We start from the raw sequence: 21030 nt of genomic DNA on the forward strand, positions 1-21030 counted from the left end.
ACATACCAAATTTCATTGCAATCGGTTCACTAGTATTTTGCCTGAAAAGGTAACAAACATACTCATAAACTTTCGCGTTTATAATATTAGTGGGTTGTTCTCCATAGTAGTCTGGAGTTTGGTAACGTGCCCTGTATATAACAACAAGCTCGCTCCCTTTCAGATGGGACTAACATTGTTTATGAAAAGACGCGGTTGTATTTCACGTACACGGCTTTCTTGTTACACCTGAAGGACACCTTCAGGAATAACAGCCGTGATATTATGTATGTATGTGTGTATGTATGTAAGTAATTATGCATAAACCGCATCCAAAAATAGTTAACAAACAAGTAAAACTATCATCTGAACATATTTTTATTGAAATTAATTGATTCACATTATACCGTAACCATCTGCCATCATTATGTTAAACGGTTATAAATTGTGTGACACCTCGAGGCTAAATACAGTACTTAAACTTATTACACGGTGGAACAAGTCTAAATTATATTCTTGTTTAAGAAACCAATTAATCATCGTCAGCGTGTGAATTTTCATGTACCCAATACAACCTGCCGTTTACGCCAGTCGCCCTGTTTTGTGGCTAGTCCGAGTATCGAGAGTTTTACATTTAAAATGTACTGCAACAATAGTTCCTACGGCTTCCTCTAGAGGCGCTGATCCGATTTTCATATAAACTTGAAAGCTGGTCGGTGGTCTAGGGGTTTTCTTCTTTCATTTTTGCAAATTGTCCCGCCCAAAGTGACTGGACAGAATATTCATGTCACGAGAATTCAATCCCTGCCTGAACGAAATGATAATAATTAAATTAATTTAAATTCCACCCCCTTTCTTCTTATACCGCGCTAAATATTACTTACCTTACTGAAGTTTCATGTGCTATGTATCTGACTAACAAATTAACTGTACGATTTTAACAGTAGTCAATATCGAATTGTACTAATGTCTAGTTTAATATAGGAGAAAGGTAACTTACAATGTTTCAATTTAATTCATATCAATCGCAATTTCTGCTTGTAATGTCTTATTCCGTTGAATTGATTTATGTTATAATGCAAACAGTTTTAAGGCAAGCACGTGTGCTTTCACGAAAAGCCATTACAAAGTTGCATTTTATCATACACAGTTAGACGTCATTATGAAAGAAACCACCTCACATCAAGCCAAGATGATGTTATTCATTTTAACTCACTACTATTCTGCTGAAATGAGAAAATTACATTGACTTGACCATGCTGGTAAGCTAAAAATGTATAAAAAGAATTCAATATGCCATATGTGGGGATCAAATGATCTGACGGAATTAGTGCCTGAAACTCATAGATTATTACTTCGACAAGTTTATTTCATTGCGTAATTAATTATGTATCGTGAGCTCCAAAATATTTACCGCACATAAGACCCATTGTCCATCTTAGTAATAAGTTACAATCACGCGAAACTGCCACTAAAAGTTTATTCTCAAAACATTACTGAAACTGTTATAAAGACATCCAATTACCGAAGCACCATTTCGTAAGTGTAAGTAAAACCTCACGAAATTTCGGCTCCTGTAGACATTCGCTTATAAATGTACAATGTAGTGGTTATAACAAATCAATCAAGTAGTACGCCAATAAACGATGGACTTTAATGTTTCTTAATAGCCTGTTCTCATGCCGTGATTGAAACGTGAAATGTCGAGAAACTTGTCCTGTTTTGCCTTAAATTACTTGCAATAAGTGTGTTACGGAACCATGTAAGTTACTGCGATCAATTGCGTTTAAAGTGTTTATCGTCAATCATCAGACTGAAGCCATTGTTAACTCATCCTCGGCTATTACCTGCCAAGAAGAATCTATACTAATATTATGAATCTGAAAAAAAAAATAGTGTTGGATAGCCTATTTACTGAGGAAAGCTAGGCTATATAACATCACGCTACGACCAAATAGGAGCAGAGTACCAGTAAAAAAATTAGGAAAACGGGAAAAAATATGACCTATTCTCCATTAGGTGACGCAGGCGAAGTTGCGCGGGTCAGCTATATATCATAAAAAAATAAATATTGAATTCGTTAAATGACTTGGGGCAAGTCCGCCCTCTATTACGTGGGATTAACATTGTAAATGGCTAAACCGTGTGTCTTACACCTTCGGGTGCAAAAAGCGTGATTTAAAATTAAAATAACATATAAAATAAATAACTCTAAGATCAAACAAACCCCAAAATAATAAAGAAAGAAGTATTAATGTTACAAACATCGCGCAAAAATTTGAAACAAAACGGTCTTCTTATAACCACTTAGCACGTAAGTCCGTTCACTGTTGCCTAAAGCGCATCCAATCCTTGATTCTACTCATCAGGTATCAAGACATTCAATTTTACGAGTGAAATCGAGCGCTTAAACACGTAATAATTCGCGATAAAATACCTGATAATTTGATGTAAGGGTTATGGAATGGGCTGTTGCGGACTGAACCCATCGTAACTCAGACCCAATGGGCGCATAGTGGGTTTAAATTTAAAGTTATGGGTACGCACAGATTTTATGTTTTAATTTGTAAGAATCGATTTCGCACTGATCATATCAATCGATTGTGCGTTTATTATTTCTTGTTTACTTAACGAGATTTTTTAAATCTCGGTTGGAAGGTTTTTTATGGTAATTGGTTAAGTAGTGAGTTGTTGAAATGAGTCAGACTGGCGGATTGGACTTGAATTGTTACATAGTTATGGGTCTGATTTAAAGCGTATCTTTCGTTGCGTTGCAGTGTTAAATGAAAATGATTTATTTATATAGGTCAAGTACTATAATACTGTGTGAATTTACCGCCAGTTCGGAAGGTAGGACCAATAAAAGAGCTGGCAAGAAACTCTTGGACACTTTTTTTTTATTTCAAAGGGTGTAAGTGAAATTGGACACAAAATATCTTTGGCTTAAATTGATTTAGTTCGTTCGAACCGTTGCGTGTAAGTCCAATGTTACTTAGTTACCGTCACCAGCTGTAATAAGACCCTTCAGATCAATTTACGAACTTTTAAATCGTTTTGTTGTCAAATATATTTAATACAAAGGCTGTGCCGCCGACACGTGGTTTAAAAATTGTTTTAATAGTTAGGTTTGACTCGAATTTGATGTATTTGAAACGATAGCGCTACTTCATAACTCGGTACTGTAATCGCGTTCGTACAAAGTACTTTAAATTACTTTTTTTTTGGTTACTAAACTAACAGTGCTGATCATACAAAATGTATCGTAGTTACTCGATAGTAGTAGAGCATATCCTCTCTAAAGACAAATTATTTCTGCAGAAAATTAAGAGATTAATTTAATATCGGACATATTTTGATGGCGTTAGTTTCACTACAAAAGTAAGCGTTACACGATTTTAATAGACTAATTCTTTCTTTAAACGATAAGAGATGGGAAATTGCCCCACTTGACATTTTCCTCATATCCCAAATTTTATCCAATAGATTAAGTTGTTTACCCATTAAACTGTTAGTAACAGAGTCCCTTTAGTATTTATATTACTAATGTAGGGTTAACGTATTTGTCGTACATACAAAGAAGCCATACAAAGCATGCATTATGAAACAACTTGTTAGATGTGTGAATTATTATGCAACGTGGTGCTAAACGATTTGTCCAACCTTAAGGTTGCTCTGCAAATTGAAAACACGTGAGAAAGTACGTATTGCAAGGACTAGTTTTAGATGGGTGACCATTTTTTTATTTAATAACGGACGTAAGACTGGTACAATTTTAGTTCCGCTTGTTAAGTCTATGTGTCTGGTCGTTCCATAGATGACCACATTGTGATATTTGAACTGATTTCATGCTTCACAAAGCACGTAAAAATCGGTCGCGGTTGTGATCGATTAAGACACAGGGCAGTGTTTAAGCCATGTCCTAGACTTTCGAGCGACTTAAACAACTTTGACATTAGGTCGACCACTAACCTGAACTACGATGAAATTAAAAAGTGGCCACTGCATATAGATCAAGTTTGACTTTATAAACTACTCGGCAACAAAATATTTGTAGTACAAAACGATAGCAGCAATCAATGGACAGATTATAATTTAGATAGGAACTGAATGCTCGTATTGATTTTATTATTAACTTGTGACATGCAAAACTATCAATGTAAGCCTGAAGGGCAAGGTTATATCCATGTGACATTTTATATCAACATATACGAAGATAATAGGTAAAAAAAATGTTAGTTAAATTATACCAACACTAGTTGACCCGCGCAACTTTTCTTGCGTCACATAAGAGAAAACGAATCATAGTTTCCCAATTTTTGTAACATATTTTAATTTGTCAATTCGCACCAGTAGTTTCTGAGATTACCGCGTTCAAACAAACAAACAAACTCTTCAGCTTTATAATATTAGTATAGATTTACTAGAATTAAAGGCCAAAAATATATTTGAGACAAACATGTTTAGGAAATTAATTCTAATATTATAAATGTCATGTGTGGTGTGTTTTTATTTGTTTTCATTTTAATTGAAAATGGCTAAACATTTAAGATAAAATACTAAACATGACTATAGTGTCTACTCAGTGAAATATCGAAAAATTGCTTACGAGTTGGTATAATATAGTTCAAATTATGGTCAGAACCAATATTCCGACTCATTCCTTTACCGATTTCTGATACAATGTCTATCCAATTAAAATTTCCGGAGCCAACACCAAATCTAAATTTACTCGACATTAAATAGCCTAATTTCGACCCTATTTAATTAAACGCCACTAAAATCCAGTCAAACTAAGCCTACATCTCACTCAGTCTAGCCAGACTTTTAATAAGTAATTAAGCCATCAATTAAAAGGACAAACCCTCTACGGGCCGTCCATCAGACTCACAGGAATAGATAATTAAATAGACCTTTTTAAACTGAACATACCGTTTCTATTCCTAAACGGTTTGAAACTACGGCAATATTAATGGGTGATCTATATGCGGCTTAAACCGGCTTCAAGTAAAATACATTTTGAATGACCATTTCGCGAGTTTGTTAGAGAATGTTACATCAAATAAAAAAATAAATAAATGTCATTGGACAACTCACACACGATCATTTGATTCGAAACTAAGCAGTGCAAGCAGCGGCTCATGACATTTTAATAATCACATCATTAATATAAATTATTACAATGTGTATTGAGACAGTACTAGAATTTAACGAGTTGATGCTTATTTGAAGGATTTGACACTGAGCCGAACGTCCATTGTCATTAATAACTTTGTGAGCTTAGCTGACATACATAGTTTGCGGTGGATGCACAATGCACATGTATAAAACTGGCCGAACTATGTAAGCTAAATGAATGTCACTTATTTTAGCTGACGATGGACGTTCAGCTTTATAAAGGCAGGTATTTCGTTAATAAAATGGAATATAGACATAAGATGTAAATTTTTTGTACATTTATTAACTAGCTATAAATTCAATTTCATTAATAAATTTTCGATTTAAAGATCTAATTAAATTAGACTCATAAGCTATTTTGACATGTTTCACGACAGCAATTGTAACGATTGTAGAAACGCTTTGAATCATCACATAAAATTTTGATCATATTTCTGCATTGGTCGCTAATTGATTAACCTTATTCTCAATATAATATTTTAATACACGATCAAACATGATGATAAAAATATCATCTTATTCCTTTTAGTTGTAGAGCCATAGATCTCCCAGCGTTAATCAAGCACAGGCATCAACACAGACTCAGGCGCGTCATGCTATTACGGTCCAGACACCATACGCTGTCTGACAAGCGTATCGAATCAAAGCCTATCCGGCTTGCGAGGAGACCGCGCGGTTCCACTTGCGTATAAAGAGTTCTGATTTATGAGAATAAAAAGTCTGTGACTGGCCAGGGTGAAATTGTATTCCTCTTCTAAACATGAGTTTTGATTTTTATCCAATTTATATTCCATTAGCTTTCTGCTCGCGGCTTTACCGCGTGACATTTCCCCCCTCTTCGGTGGTGGATTTCCAAAAATCTTCTCTTAGTGCTCCTCTACATTTTCTAAGCAATCTTTATACCAAATTTCATCTTTCTACGCTCAGTAGTTTCGGCTGTGCGTTGTCCATCAGTCAATCAGTCACTCAGTAGAAGAGTTCTATGTATATAGATTATTCTCAATAGCAGTCCGGTGTTTGGTAACGTGCCCGGTATATGGCTATAAGCTTGCTCTCTTATACATGAGACTAACATAGTAAACGGTGAAACGCGATTGTATTTTATAAATCTCTACCTACTTACGTTTTACAAGCGTAAAGTTCTAAATGTTAGAAAGTAGTCTATGTTTAATACTGACTCTTCAACTAATACGTGGTAAATATCAGTCGAGAAAGCGTAATAGATAGACTTTCCAATTTATAATATTAGTATGGGCAGTGCGACTGAAATAACCGCGTGTTATGTCCGTCATAAGTGGCTGCGATGAATTATAGGGCTTCGGGATTATATTAGCAAACTGCTCTAAGTTTGTTTAGCCGTTCTGAATCGGAATTAGATTAACTTTATATTATTTTGATGTATATGATGTGTAATATATGATATGAGTGTGAAATTTAAGTAAAATACATGTCTTAAAGTTGACGAACTCGATGCTATTATATGGAACTGATATCGATTAAATGTTAATAAGTCGATTAATTTCGACAGCATTTTTACTAAATTAGTTAATGTTTTCATTTGTTTTATTTTCATAGTTTACGGAGCAAACACGCAGTATCCAAAGATTATCATTTTATGTTATTATAGCGGTTAATATTTCATTCTGATTCACACAAGTACATGCAATAGATATTTTCGTTCAGTACAAACGCTCCCTTTGTTACGGCTTTGTCTTGGTTTATAATATCAGAATTAGATCAGGATTTGACACCGTGCCCAGTAATGTCGGATCCCGTATCCAAACCCATTTATCACTTCAAGTATTTTTTGTAAAACGCAAAAAGAACAATAGTGGCATTGTCTACAGTCGGTACTAATGAGCACCGAGAGTTTGACATTTAAAATGTATGGAAAAATAGTTCCTGCATCAACCGCTTGTGGTGTTGATTTTTTTTTTCATACTTATTTCGTTGGTATTTAGCCACAGCTAGCTGATAGTTAAAAATGGTAGAAATCGCGCTATAACTCGCACATTACTTAACAACTTTTAAAAGCTATGAGCAGCAAGAATTCAAATGACAATGCTTGATGTTTTTTATATCAGTTGGGTTGATTATATTATTATTAATTTAAGTATGATGTATTTATTTGCTATATTTAAGAAAAAAAAAGTTGTTAATTATTTTCATTTTTTTTACAGCCAGAATTACTAAAATTATTTTTTGTAGCAATAAATTTTCTCAATAAATGCTTTGACTGATCCCAAGCCGATAGTTTAGTCACCGTGTGCAAGGCTTATTGGTTTAGCAATCGACTTGAAACAATTAGGTGCTAATGGACAAGTAGAGCAATAGCAAATCTAATGTGTTTGACTTGGCAACTGATAGCACTACATGATAGCTTGTCTGACTATATTTATTACTCCTAGCCACCGGTTGAGAAACGATTAGCAGGTTAAGCAATCGTTGGCGCCGACATACTATAGATGGGTGGCCGGTATTTGAGCTCAGCGTCACCGCCCTTCGTAGGGCACGTGTAAAGTGCAATTATACTCATGTTCAAGGCATTCGGGCGGCTTAAACAACTTTGACAGTAGGTTGACCATTAATCATGAAATGCGATGAATAAATAAATATATTTATGTGTGTATAAAACAAGTTAAATACTCGTTATTAGAAATAGAATGGGAAGGTAAACCACTTATAATTTATTAGTTAGAGAAATATTATACATAGGATATTGGACGGTGACTAATATGTTTCAATTATATTTTATATCAACACCAGCTGACCCGGCAAGCGTTGTTATGCCATATAAATTATACTAAAATGACTATTAAAAATTGGGATTCGTGATAAAAGGTTAAAAATTGGACGTATGTTATATTATTTAATGCGACATAATGAAAAAAATAAGAAATATTAAGGATGGACAACCCTTATCACTAAGGGGTATGAAAAATAGATGTTGACAGATTCTTAGACCTATTCAATATGCTCATAAAATTTCATGAGAATCGGTCAAGCCGGTCAAATTTGGTAAATTTGGTGTAATAGCGGCAACGGAAATAAATAATTTGAGAACAATTCAGCTTTAATTACGGCTTATGAGATACAGCCTGGTGGCAAACGGACTGACGGTCGGACAAACAGACAGCGGAGGCTTAGTAATAGGGTTAAGTTTTTAACTTTTAGGTACGGACCCCTAAAAAACAGGCATTGTGTTTGAAAAATATTCATAAGAAGGAGACATGTTCGAACCTCAGCGAGTGACAAAACAATTGTTTGTTATTCTAAGCGAAAATTATAATATTTCCAATTAAATCAATGTCATTTATGATAAACGATGTTAAAGAACGCAAGTTATCATTACAATCGATCGCATATATTATATTACGCAACTTCATCTAACAATAGTACATATATCGCTACATAATAACACTCATCTAAAGGAAACTGTCCTCATAATGACAACATAATCACACAGACGGATGTTAAATATCACAATGCAATTAATCTTTGAACAATAAAACTGTATCGGACTCACGATACATTTTCTATCTTCGTTTAACAACCAGGCAGTTAGACCTCCCCCGCTTCGTTCCATCTAGTACGTTACAACGTCACTACAACGGCTTAGATTCTAATCACAAGGTTCAGTTTATACTGGAATGCAAGAATCGAACACATCCATACATACTTTGGCACGTGGTTGGTACATATAGCTAATACCTTGGCAGTTGTATCATTGACGACCGCATACCCACTCATATTATTTCACGAAACGAAGTGTGAACGTCATTTTCCTTCAAAACAAATTCTATCCTACACGTCAGACCTTAAAGTTCATATTTGTATGTGTAACTTATTTCAAAGTTATGTGTGTGTGCGTTAATAAAAATAGATATAGTTTGATAGTGGCATTACGTCGGAGATTTAAATATGCATCGGTGCGACATTGTTGCAAACTTGTTGCGTTTGTAAGTGTCTCATTTTACGACCTTTTGCTTCCTTATTTTGATAATAACGCTTCTAAGTTATTTTCAGTACGGAAATAGGACGCATCTGGTAGCTAATATCATCATTCGATTGAATATATTATGACATGACTTGTGGTATGTTTCGTTTTGTTATATTCATTTTGGTTCACATTTCAACAAAATAAAAATACATATGTATCTCATTATTTAATGTGATATTCAACTCTATGACTATTTAAATTGTATCGTAAGTTACCTGTTACAAAAAAATAATTTAAATATTTTAACAGACTGATTCTTTAAAATTGCAACGACTATTAAAAATGATGGAAAAATCGGCACTCAGTACAATAATATTGTTCTCTTTTTTGAAGTGCCTCTTGAAATCAATCAATCAAATGACGAATCATTGAAGGTTGACAATTGACTGTCTTGTCTCGTATATTATATCTTATCACACGCGTGGCGAAACAGTTCGGTAGCACTCGACTATCATAATGATTACTTTGTACTTATTGTAAATAATTATCAATGCACTTGGCTTATATAAAAACATAGCTTTTTACAAAATTTCGCGTATCGTAGACTTGGAGATATTTTTTTCTAATTTAATATCATAAGTAATAAGCTAAAAAAATAAACATAAATTCATTCAGGGAATCATTTTCTCAGAAAAATATAACAGGAAAAAAGGGAATAACTTAGGTATAGAAGGTTAAAAAATATACATTAAGGGGGTTCCCCATACAATAAATGTGTTTTTTCTAATTTGTTCTACTATGATGCAAGCTCACGCTCACGAATTTATTTTTTTATTTTGGTCTCCATAAAACATTCCCGTGTCTATAAAGATAATTTTACTTAAACATGCCAAGTTGAGTGGTTAGCACTACATTTGGCGATTCATTTTAATATAAAACATTAGAAATGATATCCACGTGTGTTGAGATATAAATAGCTTCACAACAAGATGTATTCGCATCACTGTACGCGTGTATTACTTGTTATTATGTTATCAAATGACGCGAGTGCTTCAGTTTCCTCGGTCAAGGCCGTTATAATGACTCTATTTCTACGTTTATATTTATATTGCAGGGAAATTATAAAAGTAAAATTTTGAAAAAATATTTAAGAGATATGATGAAATAAGAATTATCAAGTACAAGATGAGGGAAGTCATTTAAAGTAACTTATATTAAAAATGCATAATTTTGGATGTTTGTTACTCAATTTCGAAAAAGTACTGAACAGATTTTGATGAATTTTAGTTCACAGATAGCTTAGGCACTGGAGTAAAACTTGCCATTTAAGATAATTTGTACCCTGATAAGAGTCACACAGATTAAGTCTTGGGCAAAGTTAGTTGAAATCTATACTAATATTATCTATACTAATATTATAAAGCTGAAGAGTTTGTTTGTTTGTTTGTTTGATTGTTTGTTTGTTTGTTTGTTTGTTTGAACGCGCTAATCTCAGGAACTACCGGTCCGATTTGAAAAATTCTTCAGTGTTAGATAGCCCATTTATCGAGGAAGGTTATAGGCTATATATCATCACGCTACGACCAATAGGAGCAGAGTACCAATAAAAAATGTTACAAAAACGGGGAAAATTTTGACTCATTCTCTCTTATGTGACGCAAGCGAAGTTGCGCGGGTCAGCTAGTAACAAATAAAAGATTAATCATCAATTTTGGATTATATTTACTGGAGCATAGTTAGCTATAAATTTGCATCGTTTATCAGTAACATATACATTATACATACATGCTGTGAGTGGGAAGAAATATTTATACTTATATTTTTTTATATTTACCATAATTTTTTTTTTATTTAAGTACATTTAATCTCTAGTTCTATCTATATGTAAAGGAAATATATTAAAATAAAACATCATAAAATATGTATTTATTTATGTACGTATTTACTATGCAAATTTTTAAGGAAAACCTATCATGACTATTGCAATGTAATGAATTAAAATGGTTTCTATTTAATCATTTGCTGATGCAACGTGTTGGTTAGCTCTATGAATAGTGGTTTAGGCATACTAAAAGCGGATAATAAATAAATATATATAGGTATGGTACAAAAAGCCGCTAGAACAATAATAATTGTTTGTAGAATAAATAGGTATAGCACGAACAATATCAACCTTCTAAAATAAAGATATTTTCCAAAGAAGTGATAATACATCAAATTTTATCAAGAAATAATGCTCACCTTATCTTTGCCTAGTAAATATCATCAAAATTTATTAAGATACATAACATATGATTTCCATTGGGTATCGTTGGCCTTTCAAAGGATGAACGAACTTACCAAATACGTAACGCAGTTTCGGAGATTACTACTACGTAAAATACACACAAAAACAAAATTCCTCCTGTCTTAATTAATACTTATTAATATTGATTTTTTCAGTACTGAAATGAAGTCCTTTCCTCCCACCTGGCAGATTTCCAAAACCTGGTTTCTCACCAGAAGATTCCAATAATCACTCACATATTTTAGTTTTCCATTTCACGCTGCCCTTCCATTTGGCACGGCTCTCCTTTGATATGATCGCTAGTCTATTAAACTAATTGAACGAGTGCAGTGACAGTTTATTAGAAGTAGGTTTACCATATCTTTAATATTTCAGCTAGGACAGAAAACACGAGACGCTCGGATCTAGGACAAACCGACTAACTTATAATGAAGCACTTCCCGATTTTTTTAAAGCATTTTCGTAGAATTTTCCTTTTTTTTTAATTGGCGACCTTACGTCTATATTTGCAGAGTGAGATCTTTTTGTATAGAATGTCCTTGGCGGAGTGATAAGTGTATTAATTTCTCCATTTAGATTTAACCCTGTTCTATTCTGATTACCGGCTTGCCAATTGAGCTTTAAGAGCAGCAAACATTGACTCAAAGCAAGTAATTTACTTGTTAGGCCTGAGTCGATTAATGCCGAACCGAATGTGTGTAGTAAGCTTGAAAGCTTGGCAACACTTATTAAAGCCATCTATAATGTTTCATTCGACTATTTGCTATAACAAAACAAACGATTACTAATGCGTTGCGCACACTTTTGTGGAGTATCTGATTGGTTGGCTGAATGTTAGTAATGAGCATCTTGACATATGCGCGCGCAGACTAGCCTGAAATATGGTACTATTTCCTAGAACAATACTCATGTCTTTATTTGTGACTTTGGTACTTTTTTTATTTTCTTTTGACGATAGATCACTGTGAGACACTCAAAGAAAAAAAATCCTGCCTTTGATTAGTATGGAACGAGTGACATGTTAATATAGTGCCCAGGAACTAGATATAGCCTAGAATAATTGACTGTATTTGTAACTAATTTTACGCACAACTATAGAAGCTGGGCTCTTTGTGTGTGACGTGTTCATAAAATAATTTTGTGTCTTAGACAGCCGCTAACGTATTCCGCAAGAACTATGTTAAGTTTTTTTTCTTTTTTGTGTGACGCTCGCTTTTTGATAGTATCGAATGTAGTTAATTGTACTAGATGGTGAGATAAGCTGGCAGTAAGCCTATCGGCTTAAATGATAGAATAATAAAAGCGCTCATCTGTGTAACATTGCGTGTAATTATTATGTGTGTACTAATAGTTGTTTCGTCACGTCAAATATAATCTAGACTAATGACATAACAGACAGTTTGTCTTCTTAAATTGACAACAAAGTAGACTGTCGTTTAATGGCGTCGTTTTGCTACAGGAATTATAATAGGGATGCAAAGCTACATTGAAGTTTCGGGGAAACAATCGACGAAATGTTTTAAAGAGTCCAGTAGCTGTGCTTAAACTTAGATATCCTTGCTGTTGTAGATATAATAATGCTCAATAGGTTGGCATAATTTTATTAAACAATAAAATTAAATCAATGTCTCCTATAATACTAGGTGACGTTCAATTTTGTAGTCAAAAATAATAGCCTCAAACTGGCGACTATACATATTTTTTTCCAATATTATTATTTGTCTAGGGACGGCTTTATGAAAATCGGCTTCCTTACTTACCCAAAAAGGAAGCCGATTTCTTGCACATGTATTTTTTTGATGTAACTATATTTTTCAATTCAAAGTTTACATCCCTACAGTAGACTAGTTAAATGTGTGAAATAAATACAAAGTGTATGCGTCAAGCCATTATAAACGGTGTGGAGTGTTAATGGAAAGGTCGAGTGCAAATCACTTGTTGATTGATTGTGGCCAACGATTGTGTCAGATTTTTTCTTACAATAAACAACTTCGTGAGTGAATATCGTGTGCTTAATAAATAATGATATGTTGTAGTAAAGGGCTGGTTTCCAGTATTTAACGCTGATATAATAATAAGAATGGAAAATGTTGTAGTGACTTCTAAAGTTATGTGCTGAGAGTGAAGGAAAACATCGTCATGTAACTAAAAAAAATTGTACACATTTTTGAAGTATTGCAAGTTCCCAAACCCTCGCCGGGTCAGCGTGATGGACTTAAGGTCTCACCCGTATCTCATTTCCGTAGCTCTTACCTAAAGATGCTTTACTAACCCTGCAATTTTTTTTTGTTTTATTTATATTGATATATACTTTCTTATTTACTTTGTTAGATACTCGTAAATATAGCTAAGTACTACGCCTGAAACATAGTACTTCCAATTTATGATCCGACATTCAGTTTAGAATTTCAAAGTCAGTATCCTATCCTTTCAAGCTATTACCATCCAAATGTTAGTCCTACTTAAACGAAAGGTTTAATCTACATGTAATCTGTGTGTACAGATAGATAAGTAGTGTAAAACCAGTTCGTAATCTAGTCAAGGTATATTAGTCTACGATTGAGCAACCTCGAGATATGAAGGAAATCATTTTACTTCGATTGCCTACAGTCGCAACTGTATTACCCCGTTTTAGCATTCCGATACGTTATTTAAGATATTTATGTGTTTGAAGTAGGTTACAGAAGTAGAATTAGTAGGTTTGTTTTACATTTTTAAGTTGGCAAATCTTGCAGAGACTGAGAAAAGAACCAATACAATTTATAAAATACCAATAACTTTTTTCCAACTCGAAAATCGAACCTGTGATGGTAAACAGTTGGATATACAATCGACCGCACCACAAGGGCAGTGAATGGGTCGTAAAAATCACATAATTTTCCAAAAAAGTCAGTGGCATAGTGGTTTAGTTCACCACGTTTGTATGTTTGTAAAAGTCCCCGTGACAAAAAAAAGCAAACCAAAAGCAAGTTTTAAATTCAGTTAGCCAGTCAGACATAAATTTAAAAAAAATACACAAGTTTTTGTCAAAAAGCATGTCTATAAAGGGGTCTTGAGTTAACCTTTCTCACGTACGTAATACGCTCTACAATGTGACATAATAAAATTTTATGTTTACGTATCGTTCTAAAGAATATAAAATACTATTTATACGCTTCTTAAGTGATAATTGTTATTTTGTTAGCAATTCATTTCTTCTTATAGCAGTATAATTGTGCTGTAATTGATATCGAATTACATCACATTATGGTTAACGTTTTTATGAGATCTTCGCAAAAAAGTGTCTTGTGTTTTTCTTTTGCCGCCATCGATGTTAAACCATTCGATGGATAGTAACCGTATAACAAACAGTACTTTGTTTAATACTAGCTTTTACCCGCGACATCGTCCGCCACCTGAATTTTCTCAAAGGAATGCGTCATTTTATCGGGGTAAAAAATAGCCTATGTCCTTTATTGGGTATCAAAATATCCCTGTAACAAATTTCATGCAAATTTGTTCAGTAGTTTAGACTTGATTGAGTAACAGACAGAGTTACTTTCGCATCTATACTTCTATACTAATATTATAAAGCGGAAGAGTTTGTTTGTTTGATTGTTTGTTTGTTAGTTTGAACGCGCTAATCTCAGGATCTACTGGTCCGATTTGAAAAATTCTTTCAGTGTTAGATAGCCCATTTATCGAGGAAGGTTATAGGCCATATATCATCACGCTACGACCAATAGGGGGGGAGTAGCGACGAAAAATGTTACAAAAAACGGGGAAAATTATGTGACGCAAGCGAAGTTGCGCGGGTCAGCTAGTTTATAATATGAATAAAGTATGGATACTACGATAGTTCGATATTTAATATAGTATTTAGATATGACCAAGACAGATCCCCGGTTTCTGAGGTACATTTAGCAGTAGTTTATCTATTCAGTAGCGTTTTATCTATTAAGTAGCGTTTAAGCTCATGTAAAAAATACAATTTGAATAGATAAACTACCGCTAAATGTATCTCAGATAACTGCATTAGAGTTAACATTAAGTAATTACAAATTACCGACAGGCAATCGTACAATTATTTTATAATAAGGCATAATAACATGTATTCATTAGTTACAATTATCTAGTGATTCTGCTGCTAATTTAAGTCAATTTGTTAGTAACGAGATAACTTAGTTATTATAATATAACGTGTTTAAGTATTTACATTCCTAAAAGCCTTAAGCCTTAGCCTTTTTGCAGTTTAGGTTTCGTCTGAAAATCAGTTGAAAATTGGATACTATCACTAAATATGACATGAGCAATACTGCTCATGTCACGCTCGACATTGGAAAAAGAGCGTGAACTTTACTTATATACAGACAAACCAAATAGTAAATATATCTTAATATTTGAAGATATTTTGTGCTACAAAATACTTTTAATTCAGATATGCGCGTTAAACTACCTCATGTACATATCTCCAATTTTGTTACAAAAGTTGATAGCCATCACAGGATTATTCAAAACACTTGCTACAGAATGCATTGTGATACTAGTAAGCTACAGAATGTATCGCTTTAGGCAGCGTTTCTTAAATTATTCCAGTCAGCAAACCCTAGAAATAATAGACACCCTGAATAACAAAACAAAAAGGGTCTAATACTAAAAAAGTTAGCGTTTACTTACAACATTTACTATACTTATAGTAACTAAGAAAAGGTAAGACCCCTTAAAATACGCTGTGAGTTTCTTCCTGTTTCTTCTAAGGAGCAACAGCTTTTCCGAAGCGGTGGTAAAAAAATTTATTTCTTGTTATAGTTTATGAAATAAAGCATATTTGACTTTGAATTTCCAGGGTTCCTCAGACCATAGGTTAGGAAACACTGTCCCAAAGGATTAAGTGTCTGCCACTCGTGCCCACGGCTAGTGATAGCCGATAAACGCGCGGTGGCTTCACATCCACGCCTAATATAAATCGCTTAGCCCGACTGTGTTTAATGACATTTGATATTTTGTTCAACTTATCTTTAAAAAATATATAGCTGCCATGCTTCTTCAGATAGGTACTATTTCTACGGATTAGTTCCGCGATTCTCTTCTACTGTCGACTAACAATCGACTAGCTGTCGAGAAAAATGTTGTATGACAATCGGTTCAGCGCCTCTAGCGGACGTCGTAGAAACTATTTTTGCAGTACATTTTGAATGTCAAAATTTCGATACTCCAATGTACAGACAGAATCGTGCTTTCGGTTTGCAAAAAAAGCAATTACGATTTACTTAGCAATAACAGAAACATAATTATTTTGTAAAAAGTTATGCTAGATTTTGTTTGATAAACGTTTTTATAAGGCACCTAAGTAATAACATTTAGTCAACATCGACGAAGAAGAAAAAAAAATACTATCAAAATAAACGATAATGGCTTCATAAGTGAAAGATAACTTGAAAAATGATTGATATAAATAATGCTCCTGTTTGGTCTGCCAAGACGCCATTAGTAAAGTCTGCCTGTCTGCCTGTCCAACAACGCTTGTTAGCGCATACCATTAGTCTCCTGTAGAACAACGCATTATTCGCGGTGGGGTGCCAGACGTATTAAATCGTTTAACATTAGCCTAAATGAAGAATAGCCCAGCCCTAATGAGGTGCTAACAGCTAGCCGTGCTTACCGGTTGGTAAACAATTTGTGGGTAAAGCAACGTTTGATGAGGACATTACGTTGATGGGTAGCCGCTTAGGAGTATTTGAGTATGTCTCCGTGTTTTGTCATAGTAGTTACGGACGTGAATGTATACTATTGAAGAATTCTTCAATCTGTAGCGTGTTTGTCGTAGATATGGGACGGCGCCTGAATTCCTGTAATAGGACAGTGACAGTTTATACTTTTTTGTGTATGAATATGTTGTCTTAAACCGGTTCTATAATGGTTACTTTTTAAACCCCATTTTAATGCTATGCAAATTGTTTTATCTCAAGAAACGTTCAAGTAGCCAAGTCAATATGTTAGCATGAAGAATGGTACACATTGTACGTAATAGAATTACATAGAAATAATGACTTGCCTACTAGACACAAATAATAATTAGTGCCTAAGCCTAATGCAATCATAATCTTATTATTTTTTCTGTCTTCAAATATTTTCTGTTACAAAGCTGATGCTTTATTTAAGTACTCGCATGGCGAAAGATAGGAGAGGTAGTTGCAAACCTATTGAGTTGCTGTCGATCTTTCTATGGAAGATTCTGCTCTATCTAACAAGTGAGGATACGAACTAGAAAATTGCTCTTCAAAGATACACTCTGTAGAATTTTCTATGTAAAATTCTGAACATTTACCCATCGCATGACTTGTTCCAAAACATCATGATGAAATCTTACATACTTAAAAGTTGTTTAACGCAGTTTGAGGCTGTGTAGTGTTGTGGACTCAAGGGCTAACCCCTCGATTCGGGGGGAGAACCTTGCCCCTGGACAGTAACAGTAAAACAGAAATCTCGACAGCTACTCGATGGTTCATCACCTCTCAATTTAAAGACTATTCTGATTAGTTGTTTATCTCCAGCCCACTGGGTGGTGCATCAGTGGCGGTTGTACGAGCGGTCGCTGTGCTCGCTCCTGGAGCTGCAGGCGCGCAAGGGCTCGTACTCCATGTGCTGCTCGCCGCGCTACGTGCTGGCCCCGGAGTACGCGCCGCACCTCCTGCCGCTGCCGCTCACGACCCGCGCGTCGCCGCCGCCCGCGCACTTGTAGCGATGTGATCTTGCGCCGTCACAGGTACTGTACATTTTGCTCTGTAATTTTAAAATATTAAGATGACGAAATTAGAAATTACTGAATACAGTAGCTAAGTTACTCGTGTCGCGAGTTATTAACTGGATATGAAAAAGATTCGGTAAAGGTGGTAACTGGTTGAAAGTTACACCCTGAAAATATGTTCATCTTTAGTGCATAACATCAAAGCGTCCATTTTAAGATGACTTTATTCGAGTATAACGTTTTGACGGATAATTGAACAAACCGTCAGAAGGTCAGAGAGTATAATCGTCAATCTTTAAAATAGTGTAAAATTTTGTTGTTTATACCACGGAAAGTTTCCCAATTACAACATTCTTATGGATGTCGTTGAGAACATATTACTGTTTGAATGTCTATGTTAATTCACGGATAATTCACACACAATTTATACATATTCATGTAACGTTTGCTGAGTTCCCCACGCTTTACACTCCGGACCTATCAGCATTACACACACGTTCATTATTAATGACCCGGGAACAGTTAAACAGGCTCCCTTACATATTATTACGTACTAGAAACTGACACACAGTGTGATGGTGCGCGTTCAGTAGTCCATGCGACCGCCCGCAGACGTTTAAGTCCGAATTCCGGATCGGACCAAAAATTACTTCAGTTTTTTTCCGTCATTCTCTCTAGATACACGAAGTTTGTCGGCTGAGGTTGTAGATCTCCTAAGACCTCGGAGAGCACGTAAAGCCGTCGTGTGTGTTAACCGTTCCACCGAAGGAAGTGAGGGTTTAGAGAGTGTGCCTGTGTACTGTGCTCATGCTTGGATACTATAAACATAGTCCTGCATGGTTGGCCGGCTGCAATTAAACTGTCTGCCGTAGCGGAATATAGGCAAGGAGGACTTTCTACCGGCCCAAAGCCCAGACATTTCAAGCACCATTATAAATTGAGGGACCGAGAACTTCAGTCAATGCATAAGGCGTCAGCCATAAGCCGTCAATCAGAATCAGACCGCGACTTTTTATAAATCAAGGTACTCAATGATCACAAAATTACCATATCATTAGTACAACATAATAAGTAGCCGGTAAAACACATTAATCGATCTCTAATCGATATAGACATTCAGCTTTCAAACAAGTAACATCAATTAAGATTTTCATACATTACAAAATAAACTTTATTTCTTAAGCTTAGGATACAATTTTGAGTGAAGTTTTGTCAGTGTACTGTTTATTATTAGGTTCGGACGGTGTTTATTTCTTCACGCTCTGTAAACAATTAGGGTGGTTACTTTAGTAGTGATTGCTTTTATTCTTGTGAAATACTAGTTTTTACTCTTGACTACGATCGCGTTAGTATTTTCTGTTGCAAACATTCTGACAAACTTTCGCATTTATAATATTAACAGCAAGTTTCTTCTTTAAATTGCAGTTAAAAATGACATTATTTTTTGACAAATTTGAATGTAATTTTTATTTGGCTGTTACTTTTGGTGAAGAAACTGGCCGTAAGTAATTTATAAGTAAATCTAAAAAGGTAAAAACTGAAAGCATAATATTCAGGAATGATTAATTAATTGTTAACAAGATTTCAAATATTTTGTATCTAAAATTTATGTATTATAATTAACAACAGGAATTATATTTTATGGTACGAAAAGTAATAATGCAAATAGCAAGTAGGACCTTAAATTTAATAAAAAACACTAAAAGGTAGAACACAAAAAAAGGTAAAATTATCAAATCAGTTTTGTTAAAGACCAGATGTTCAAAAAAATATTAATACCACCGACTTACAATGCAAGCCTTGTAAGCCGGTGCTCTTTACAAATCAATGTAAAAGGCTTCAACAATTTAAATATATTTTCATACTTAAGTACTTACACAGTTTAGTAGTAAATTGAATAAAAGACTGGCTAATGTGTGCCCTTGTCAATCACCGTCCCGATACTTTTTGTGTTCAACTTGAAAGTATCAAAATCATTTACAGTTCAAGACTTTAATGGGCTCTATTGTTAACACGTCAATAATTTACCGAATTATATTAAATTTACAATAGTACTATTAGTATTGCTTGTGGCATATTGTATTGTTTTTGTAGCCTGTGGCATATTGTATTATCTGTAGTATCGAGTTCTTGATTTAAAATTGTTCTACAATAATAGGTATTTATGTTTCTTCCGAAAAAGACGCTGAACAATTTTTTTATTAACATTTCTTGATAGGCAGCTCGATTTTGGTAGTCAATCGTTTTGCCGAAAGGACCTTTTTTGTCCAATTACTTTTTGTATGATTAAAGATTAGGCTCTAACGGTGAAAGGAAACATCGTGAGGGGAAACCTTGCCTAAAATTTGATTAATACCATACAAAGTCTCCAACCCGCACTTAGCCAGCGTGGTGGACTCAAGGCCTAACCCCTCCCCCTCGTTTGGGAGGTGACCCTTGCCCTGCAGTGGGACAGTAATGGCTTAAAAAAAAAGATTCAATTACTTTTTTCTGACTCGTAGATCGTTTCATCAATAGATCAATTTCAAAACCATTTACTGACTTGCATACAAATATACACACATACGTAATCGCACATTGTGACATTCATTCCTTCATAGTAGTTTTAAAAGGCAATAATTTGTAAGTTCCAGTAGCGGCGAGGGTGCCGAGAGGTTAAGTGTTGGCCACTAGCTTTCCAACTATGTACTAACTACGTTTTATTAGCTATTCCTCTTTTATTGGCCTATCAGTAAACAGAAACTGTTTGACTCTATGCCCTCAATTTCTATTATTTATGGTCAGTGTGAGTAAATGACGTGTTAACTAACTAATAGTATTATAGCTATTACTAGCGGACCCGACAGACGTTGTCCTATCTAATAAATTAAAAAATAATTAAAAAAACATCGTCCAGCGGACAAAATTGTGAATCTAAACCAT

The 21030-nt window shown here is 34.5% G+C and overlaps 1 protein-coding gene across 2 annotated transcripts in view; it reads left to right on the top strand.

Annotated features, from left to right (window-relative positions):
- Positions 1–21030, top strand: part of dsx (transcription factor doublesex) — a 223875-nt gene that overhangs the window by 117163 nt on the left and 85682 nt on the right. The window contains exon 5 of one of the 2 annotated variants that reach the window (XR_012959917.1): positions 17915–18052. Coding sequence is in view for 1 of the 2 variants with exons in the window: in XM_076126778.1 (XP_075982893.1) it covers positions 17915–18102 (188 nt within the window). In the remaining variant the exon portion in view is untranslated. Of the gene's footprint in view, positions 1–17914; positions 18127–21030 lie in introns of those variants that run through there. The other variant, XM_076126778.1, reaches the window with a different exon arrangement.

The sequence above is a fragment of the Anticarsia gemmatalis genome, chromosome 19 (genome assembly GCF_050436995.1).
Source record: "Anticarsia gemmatalis isolate Benzon Research Colony breed Stoneville strain chromosome 19, ilAntGemm2 primary, whole genome shotgun sequence".
Classification (NCBI taxonomy): domain Eukaryota; kingdom Metazoa; phylum Arthropoda; class Insecta; order Lepidoptera; family Erebidae; genus Anticarsia; species Anticarsia gemmatalis.